The sequence below is a fragment of the Chinchilla lanigera genome, unplaced genomic scaffold (genome assembly GCF_000276665.1).
Source record: "Chinchilla lanigera isolate Chin_1 unplaced genomic scaffold, ChiLan1.0 scaffold00049, whole genome shotgun sequence".
NCBI classification, from domain to species: domain Eukaryota; kingdom Metazoa; phylum Chordata; class Mammalia; order Rodentia; family Chinchillidae; genus Chinchilla; species Chinchilla lanigera.
Window position 1 is genome coordinate 15,852,915 of NW_004955450.1, and position 10,000 is coordinate 15,862,914.

At 49.2% G+C, this 10,000-nt stretch overlaps 1 protein-coding gene across 1 annotated transcript in view; it reads left to right on the top strand.

Moving 5' to 3' along the window:
* Positions 1–457: 457 nt before the first annotated feature.
* Positions 458–10,000, top strand: part of Adam10 (ADAM metallopeptidase domain 10) — a gene marked incomplete at its 5' end in the record, with an annotated part of 74,595 nt that continues 65,052 nt past the window's right edge. Inside the window, 1 exon segment of the mRNA XM_013518929.1 lies at positions 458–608. Coding sequence (XP_013374383.1) covers positions 458–608 — 151 coding nt within the window.

Sequence of the window (10,000 nt, forward strand, 5' to 3'; positions counted from 1 at the left end):
GCGGAGGATTGCAAGTTAGTGAGCACTTAGACCGCTTAGTGAGATGTCTGGGAGTAAAAACTAAAGGGCTGAGGATGTAGCTCAGTAACAGAGATCTCCTAGGTAGATTCCCAGTGCTGTACTACCAGACAAAACAAATACAAAAAATAATAGCTTTGAGGACTTCATAATATTAGTATGAGATAGTGAGACAGTTATTCAATACATATTCGTAGATATTTGAATAATCATGCACTCGTATTAGAACCTAGAAGAGGCCTTTATGATGATGCTAGTTTAAGACCAGTCAGGGTGGTACACACCTGTAATCTCAGCACTTGGGAGGCTGAAGCAGGAGAATCGAGTTTGAGGCCAGTTTGAGCTATATGGCAATAGCTCATAGCTAGCTCATAGCTCATAGCTTTTTTTTTTTCTGAAAAGAAAAGTACTAATTTAAATTGTTGTCTGTTTTTTGTAGGTCAGTATGGAAACCCTCTAAACAAATACATTAGACATTATGAAGGATTATCTTACAGTGTGGACTCCTTACACCAAAAGCACCAGCGTGCCAAAAGAGCAGTCTCACAGGAGGACCAGTTCTTACGTCTGGACTTCCACGCGCTCGGAAGGTGAGTCGTGGCGGCGGAGCCCCCTGGAGTCTGCGCTGAAGGAGAAACTTGTGCTCATTTCTCCCTCTCTAATGAAAACGTCCAGACTTGGAAGTTCGGCCTCCGCTAGAATTTGGCACACATTTAAAGTGTTTCTAGGAAATGGATTGCCCGGGTATGTTTTTAAGGAAACAGTCGGGTTTCAGTGTTTCTGAATGTGTGATAGAGAGCTTAGTAGGTCTTTAAAGGAGAGTGTCACTGTTTCCCACCACTTCTGCATTTCGCGATCGGTGCGTCTGTCTGCTGGAGCCGGCGGAGGGGTGCCTAGCTGTGTGCGTGGAGTAAGTCATTTCGTTTTGCCCTGAGTCAGTTTTGCCAGTTGTGAAATAACTGCCCCTGGCAGACAGGTTACCTGTGTGCTGTGTTCAGGTCTGAAGCAGTACAGGCTACGAGAGCAGGGCTGGGGAGTCACGCGCGTCCGGCCTGTCGGGTTTTCTGTGCTTCCCCTGCGGCTTGCTAACCTTCCCGCACCCAGACAGACAGAGCCAATCTGTGTCTGAGGAAGCGAAGGTTCAGAGACGAAAATAACCCACACAGCACAGATTGGAGCAGAACTCGACCGGCTCAAAACACTGTGCTTTATTTTATTTTATATATTTATTTTTTTTTTTTTTTATTTTTATTTTATTTTATTGTCTGCTTGGGGTGCTCATCTGTAAAATCTTTGTGATCATTGCCGTGCCATTTTCTTGCTGCTGTAATTGTGAAGTTGGTTCCTTCTGAGCTGGGTGTGGTGATGCACGCCTGTAATTCCAGCGGTGTAGGAGGCTGAGGAGGGAGGACCACAGCCTACGGTGGACAATTTAACGATTTAGTGGAACCTTCAAAATAAACAAAGGGCTGGAGACCCAGCTCAGTGTGCAGGCCCCGTACTCAGTCCTGGTATTGAAAACAAAACCGGCAGCCCAGAACTGTCTGCTGGTCATCTGCTGGTGTCACCTAGGTTGGGACCTCTGGGTTAGTTCACTTCCGGGCAGGTCTCTCAGCTTCTGCTGCCCATGATTCATGCTGTCTGCACACTGCTGCACGGTGGCTCTTCCCCAAATGCTTGTTTTTTTTTTAGTTTTTTGAGGCAGGGTCTTGTGTAATTCAGGGTGGCCTTGAACTCTCAGCAGTCCTTCTACCTCAGCCTCCTGAGTATTGGGATTGTAGACATGCTCCACCTTGCCTGGTGCTTCCTTTTTGTAAAAAGATTTTTTTGTAGCGCTGAGGTTCTAACCTGGGCCTTTTGAATGCTATGCAAGTTTTTTGCCACTGAGCTACACCCCAGCCCCTTAGCAGTTCTTTTTCTTTTCTCTGTCTTTTTGGTCCTGGGAATCAAACTCAGGACTTTGTGCTTGCCGGGCAGGCGCTTGTGCCACTGAGCTATATCCCTGGCTTTTTGTCTTTTTGAGGCAGGGTCTCGCTGTGCAGTTCAGGTTGGCCTTGAGCTCACTCTGTAGCATTGGCTGGTCTTGAACTTGCAATGATCCATTCTCCTGCCTCAGCCTCCTGAGTGCTGGGATTACAAGCACGCGCCATCATGCCCGGCTGTTACCAGTTCTTAATCGCTGAATAGTTGGTTAACTTACTGTGTTACGAGATGCAGGATTTCTGTATTGATTGGAAGATTTGTTTCCTTTCAATCCTTGTGTTACTGGGCGGCTCCAGTGGCTTGTCAGATAGACAGTGCTGGTTTTAGGTTGGCCGCTTCTCCTTCTGGAGCTGGGTTGCAGGTTCTTGTCTGAAGCTAAGAATTGAATGAAAGGAGCGAGATAACTGTGACAGGGTTCATTTGAAAAAGTAAGAGTGAGCTCTCTGCAGAGTGAGCTTGGGTTGAAAAGAAGAGAAAAGACACCTTGGAGGAAGCGGGCGGCTGCTCTGAGGAGCGCTGCTGTAGCGCTCTTCGTGGTGCTGGTGTCCTTTCCTGCTGTGCACATCTGGAGGGAGCCGTGAGAACTTCTCCAGGGTCCAGAGGCGGTGCTGGGGCCCCACGCCTCAGGCTGGTGAGGGGCACGCCCCTCGCTGAAGCCTACCCGCAGGGCTTTGGAGGCTCATGCTGAGGGGTCGGCACCTGCCTCCCCGCCAGCTTGCTCGCCTGTCTTACTCATGCTCGTGTCCAGTTGTGTTACACACCAGCCGGTGACGGCACTCACGTTCTCTCCTTGGGTGGTACTGGGGCTTGAACCCAGGTCCTTAAGTACGCCAGACAGTTGCTGTCACTGAGCTACATCCTTAGCCCCTACTTATTTTTAATTTTGGGACGAGGTTTCACTGAGTTGCCCACCCTGATCTCAAACTTGCCGTCCTCCTGTCTCATCCTGCTGAGAAGCTGGGTCACAGGCGCGAGCCCTGTGCCTGGCCTGTGCTTAAACACTAGTAAGTCAGAGCTGTAACCTGCCGGACCGGCCTGTATCCCTGCTGTGACTGCCAGGCGTGTACTGTGGACGCACTGCCACTTCATTAGGGCGTTTGTCCGTGTGAATTCTGTAAAATGCAGTTTTAACATGAAGTCTTGGTTCTGTGCTAAGCCATGGCTCTGGATATAAATCTGTAATATTTTTGCGGGTTACTTTGGAGGTGTCTTGGGTTTTGTGTCGTTTCATGAGTGGGTAGCAGAAATTTCTAACTCTGTAGGCAAATTAGCAGATTTTGAGAAGCACAGGTAAGAATGCAGGAAACAAACTTAATGCCTGCTTATAAAATTTCAGTTGTGTCAAAATGCTGTTGTTACGGATGTAGAAGACAAACTGGAAAGGTACTGTTTTTTGATGGTTGAATTTCTCCTAATAAAATTTGAGCAAAAAATTCCAGAGGGAAATAGTATTAATTTATTACCTACTTTGTGTCTGATAAAATGTAGCATATGTGGTTAGTTTAAGTACATTTCACACTACTCTGTCTCAGTAATGGATTTTCTAGGAGCTAGAATTTCATTCATCCTATTCCTCTTTAAACAGAAATGAAAATGCCTGAGGTATAGCTCAGCAGCACAAGCGCCTGCCTGGCAAGCGCAGGGTCCTGAGTTTGATCCCCAGTACCAAAGCCATAACCAAAACCAAAACCAAACAAAACAAAAACCTGAAATTAAAGTCCTAACAGATAGCTTCTAAAGGGATCTGGCCACCTGAATCCCTGGCGTATGAGAAGAAGCCGTAGTTGTCGGGCCGGGCAGTGATGCCTGCAGTCCCAGCACCCGGGCGCTCGGGGTTGAAGGCCGGTCTGGTCTGTGTCCGTGTTAATTTTATCAGACTAAGCACGTGTGAGGTGGCTTTTACACTGAGAACTAATCACTGCTTGAGTGTCACTGCTTTTCCTTGTGGTGGGGGTGTGGAGTGTGTCCAGGGCCGTCTGCGTGCCGGGCGTGTGCAGAAAGTGCCATCCCTGAGCTGCGTCCCTGGCGCTGCTGAGGTTTGCCAGGTGTGATGTTCACGTGAGGCCCTTTTCTCCTACATCTTCTAAAGCTCTGATCCCTTACCTTGAAGAAAGGGAAATGAATGAAAAAAAAAGAAAACCCTGAAGTGCATTTCCCCTTCTGCTTTGAAGCAGAAATAGGAGTATGAAAGTGTTTTCCTGACTCTTTAATTCTACGTCAAGCCGCCTTGAATCAGTAGCATAATTAGATGTTTAAGGCTGTAGTGTCTAGAGTTAGTGACATAGATAGTAATTGTCAAAAGTTAGGTGTGTGCAAGCTGTGTGTAGTGGTGCATGCTTGTAATCACAGCCGTCTGTAAGCTGAGGCAGGAGGATTGCGGGTTGGAGCTGAGACCCTGTCTCCAAATAAAAGATTAAAAGCGCGCGGATGCAGCTGTGTGAACGGCTCTGGGTCCAAGCCCCAGTACAAAACACCAGGCATGGAGATGCTTACCTATTCCCCCCCTTAATTTAAGTCATGCCTCGTGTTAGCACTGCTCACGTGAGATAAGCAGCCCATCACGTTTAATCCTGATGCATTTTTTTCTGTCTCAGTAGTTAAGCTCCACGTGGGGTTGAGGTATAGAAAGGGTTTTAACTTGCTAAACATTATTTAGTGTTTGTCATCTTTCATTATACCAAACGTGTTGTATAGTAACTGTTGAATGAATGTGTCTGCTTTATTGGCTTTATTATCATATGCTTGTTGGGATAATTTTATCAAGCCTCAGTGAAGTCTTGTGTGGAAGTATGATGTTCTAACAATTTCTTTGGTAATTACATGTGCTGTTCCCTTCCGAAATCACTTCTGAATGCGGATTCCGTGTCTGTTTCTGTTGGCTAACGAGTATTTTTGATACTTGTATGTAGGAATAATGTTGATTTTATTCTGAGTGAATCTCTGAAATGTTAAGTCATAATCACTTTGCGCTAGTAAATCCCAGAATATCCGATACAAGCCGAGCTTGGTTGTGGGTGGGAGAACGGCTGGTGTGAGGGGGCGGCCGTCATGGGCGGCTTTGTTGTTGCTCTTGCGGGCTGGGGATGCAGTGCAGGGACTCCAGCCCTGAGCTGCGTCCCCGGCCCTTTCTCATGTTCATTGATTCATTCATTATTTTTCTCTTTTCCCCATTTTAAAAATTATGTCTTGCCTCCCGTGCACCTCTCCACACCCCTTGTCTTCACTTTTTAAATGGTTCTGCGGGCTCGCGGGCCTCACTTGGGCGGCCGTGTCCGTGTGTGTGATGTTCTTGATCGTTTCCGCCCACCACTGCCCCTCGGCCTGCCGTCCGGCCTGCCGTCCTCCCAGCGTCACAGCGGGCTCAGGGTGCGCAGCGGTGTCCGCGTGGTCCCCGCACCCGTCTGACACCCCCTCCCGTGCCCGCCCTCCGTCCTCGCCGGCTTCAGACTCCAGGGAGCACGTTGGATGTGTGTCTCAGCCTGGCCCGCCTCCCCGTGATGTGCCCCAGACCCGCCCGTCCGTCTCCCTGCGGGTGACAGGGTCTCATTCTCGCCCGTGACTGCGTGGAGCTGCGTCGTGTGCAGGTCACGTTTTCTGCGCCCACTTGTCTGTGGTGAGACCCTAGCCTGGCTACTGTGCCTCGTACGTAGAAAACGTCCCGTGGTACGATGACCTCAGTTGCGTGGTGTGCAGACCAAGCAGTGGTATCACCGGGTCAGAGGGTAGCTCTGTTTTTAAGACAAACCTAAGCCAGGCGTAGTGGCGCATGCCTATAGTCCAAGCACTCTGGAGGCTGAGGCAGGAAGGTTGTGAGTTCAAGGCCAGCCTGGGCTACATAGTAGAATCCTGCCTCAAAAAGACAAAAAACAAAAAGCAAACAAATAAAGAAAGACAAACCTTCATCTCGGTTTCCTGGAGGCTGTGCAGATTTACATTTGCACCAGCAGGGTAGAAGGCTTCTTCCCTTCCTGTCCTGTAGATCCTCCCCAGCACTAACTGTTTTCGGTGTTCTTGGTGAAGGACTGGGGTGAGAGGGAATCCACTGTAGTCTGGGTGTGTGTTTCCCTCTTTCACTTCTTTTGAGAGCGGGCCTTACTGTGTTTCCCAGACTGGCCTCAAACTTGTCATCTTCCTGCCTCAGCCTCCCAGTAGCTAGAATTACCGGAGTTCACTACCACGTCTGGCATAGGTTTTTTTTTTTTTTTCAGAAACGCTCCTTAAAAACCGAAGTCTTATTAGTGCCTGTTTGCGGTACACGGGGTGATGACATTTGTTGTGGGGAGTCGGAGCAAGTGCATGACACGCCTTCTTCTTCCCTGCCCTCCCGTCCTCCCTCTCCCGTCCCTCCCTGTTGAGAGACTCTCCACCAGCAGTTCACGTACAGTGGAGCGTGGTCTCTGCTCTGTGGTTGGAATGAATGTATTTCTTTTAGCTTTAAGCTGATGCGAGCTGTAGGCGATGTCTCTAGTTTTGGTGTGCTGTAATTTAGATCGCCGTTCTTAACTCACGTGGGCCCTTTCACCGTTCGGTGTGGTTACTGAATACCTGCCCCTTGTGTCTCGGACAGGCCCTGGCTGGCGTGGGGTCCGTGGGCTCAGGCAGGGGTCGGGTCTGGGGTCAGAAGGCGCAGCTCTGCATGGTGGGAAAGGACCTTCCGAAGGGCGCTGCCAAGCCGAGGAGGGTGGGGAAGGTGGGCTAGAGAAGTAAGTGGTGGGCAGAGGGGAGGCGGGAGTGTGCTTTGCACGGGGATCCGCGTGGGCAAAGATGCCGAGAGCAGAAGCGGTGTGTGCTGGAACTGAAGGAGCTTCGGTAGGGCTGGCTTTTAAAATGTGAGGAAGAGAGCTTTAAAAATTACCATTATCATAATTATTTATTATTATTTTTTGCCTGGGAGCGTAGTTGTAAACAAGGCAGGAGCGGGGTGTGAGCCCCATCTGAGAGCTCGCGGTCATCACGTGACGGTCCTCACTCAGCCGTGAGAGCTGAGCGCTCAGACCACCGGGAAGTAGGAAGCGGCTGTGCCCCGTCCCTGGGCGGTTGTGGCTTGGGTGAGGTGGCGTTGGAGAGGATGAGGGTCCATGGATTTGAGGGGTATTTTGAGGGTAGGATTGAGTGGATTCGTTGACATGCCAAGGTAGGAAGAGAAGGAGGCTGTTTTCTGGCTTGAGCAGCTAGGTGGTTGCTGGGGTCATTTTCTGAGAGAGGGAATCAGATTAAAACGATCACACTACTGGCTGGGCCTGTTGGTGTACACCTGTAATCCTAGCACTCAGGAAGCTGAGGCAGGAGGATCGCTGCAAGGGCAAGGGCAGCCTAGGCTTCAATAGTGAGTTCAAGGTCAGCCTGAATTACGTAGTGAGACCCTATCTGAAAAATAAAACCAAACCAAAGCAAAACAGTCTACTGTTGAGCTTTCATTAATGTTAATAAACGGTTTAATAACATTTAAGGTAAAGAGTGAGTGACATTTAAGGGTAAAGAGTTTGTTACTGTTTCAGTTTTGTTGTCTTTTTGAGACAGGGTTTTGCTATGTAGTTCAGGCTGGTCTTGAACTCAGTTTGTAGCCCAGGCTGGCCTCGAACTTGCAGTGATCCTCCAGGTATGCGCCACCACGCCCAACTGTTGTTTTTTTAAAGATGGGTTCTCACTATGTAGTTCAGGCTGGCCTTGATTTCCTAGAGATCCTCCTGCCTCAGCTTCCTGAGCGCTGGGATTACAGAGGTGTGCCACTGTGCCTGGCAAAGATTTTTTTATTTGAATCTCTTAGTGGTTCATAATAACAGCCAGTACATTTTTGGGCATTTGGTTATAAGAGCATAATTGTAAGTATGGTTTGGCTAATTTTATGAGATACGCGTTTGTCCATCACAAAGTCATTCTGATTGTAGGAATGGCTTGTTGTTTTGAGTTCCATTCTCACAGGTCGCTTGCGTTGACACTCTGGGTCGTGGGGCCCTGCATGTTCGCGTTGTCCACATGAATGCTGGGCAGCCCTTGTGGACGGGAGTGCGCCCCTCCCCCGAGCTCTTCCTCGGGGACGCCTTGCTTTGGTCTCAGTTCTCGGGCCGCCCTGCACCTGTGCCTTTCTCTGGGTGGCTGTGCCCTGCCGTCCCGCAGCGGCCGCGTCGTCGGTGTGGTGGGAAGCCCATAGGCTGGCTCTGTGAAGATTTGGTTCAGACTCAGACTCGGGTTTTGTCTGTGTGGTCTCAGTCGGGTTGCGCTTCTCCCTGATTCGTGACATTAGGGGACTGGTGATTTTACACGTGTGGTGGACGTTGGCCCTCTACCCTTCCGTTCTGGGACTGTCTCGCTGTTTCATGCGGCTACTTTGCCTGCCCGTGGTCTAACGAAAGGGTTGCATGAGGTTGGGAGGTGCTGATGGGACCCTCAGCTGTAGCCGCGCCTGGCACATGCCGCCCTGTGCTCTGCCGTCGCGTTATCAAGGCGTGTTCTTCCCACCGGCTCCCGTCATACACGGAAGATGAACGGAGCTCTGTTTGTCTTACGTAGGATAAAGTTACTGACTTTAGCTCAAGTTACAGTTTTGCTTTTTATTTTCCTTGGTAACTCACTTCTTTATGTATTTCTGCTTACTTGAGGTAACTTTCCCGCCTCAGGGCCTAAAACCATAGAGCCTGCCTGGGCATAGCAGTGTAGGCCTCTGATCCCAGCACTTGGGAGGCTGAGGCAGGAGGATCCAAGTTCAGCCCAGCCCGGGCAGTTCAGTGACTTAGCAAGACCCCATCTCAAAGTAAAAGATAAAAAGGGGCTGGTTATGTAGCTTATTGGTCAAATGCTTGCTTAGCATGTGCGAGGCCCTGAGTTCAGTCTCCGAAAGCATAAAAAACGAAGAAACAGAAAAACAAGACTGTAGAGCCCTAGAATTTCTGTAGAAGTTGTTTCAGGTATAGCTCAGTGGCCTGCCCATGGACTGACTGTTTTCTGCACCCTTTATAAATTTATTCTGTTTTATTCCTTTAAAAGAACATGGAATTTCTGTGAGATAATTTGAAGTAGGACTTTGCTCTTTGCAGCAGTGTAAGTGAACTTACTAATTGACTTAGTAATTTTTTTTTTTTTTCTTTCTCTTCTTGAGACAGGGTCTCGCCATGCAGTGCAGGCTGGCCTTGAGCTCACTCTGTAGCCCAGGCTGGCCTTGAACTTGAAACAATTTTCCTGGCTCAGCCTCCTGCGTGCTGGGAATACAGGCGTGCGCCATCATGCCCGACTTGATTGAGTAATATTTGATGCTGACGTTGGCAGCTTTTCTTAATTTGGATATGACACTGAGTAGCATTTGGGAAGAAGGTGAAGGTTCAGAGGAAATGCTTTGTGGAGGTGTCAGTGAGTGCAGTCACTCTTAGTAATCACTAACCCAGCCAGCCTCCCGCCTGTCCCCTTAGATAAGATAGGAGGCCATTTATCCGCCCAGTCCCGGTATCGGTTACTCCCCCAGACCTGGACTCAGGCCTGGGCCCTTCCGCCTTCTCTGTGCGGCTGACGTGCTTCTTCAGCCTTTGGTCCTTCAGCACGGACCTTCTATCTGCTGCTGATTTCTTCAGATCGTCAGAGCCGTACTGTGTTTATGAAAGTCCCCTGGGAGAAGGCGGCTTCTCTTTACTGTACATTCTGCCTGTTCTAACCTGCGGAAAGTCCTTCTTTGTGTGAAGATCCAAAGGTACCTGACCTTCCAAAGCGCTCACAGAGTCATATCCTAGCACGTGTTTTGTTGCTTTGCACCAGAAGTGGTCCCACTAGCTATGTGGTTGGTCTGCTGGTCTTTTCTGAATCTTGAGGTCAAAACCTGCTGTATACAACCAAGTGCAGGTACATACTCAGAGCGGGAACCTGGGGCGGTCAGCGTCACTTCGGTGTAGTTTCTCACACTGCTGTCGTGTTTCAGTTGGGACTACAGGTCTGCACCACCATGCCCAGCCCAGCCATTTTCCTTTTGTCTTGGTGAATTTGGTTTTCTAGATACTTTTTTTTTTTTTTTTTT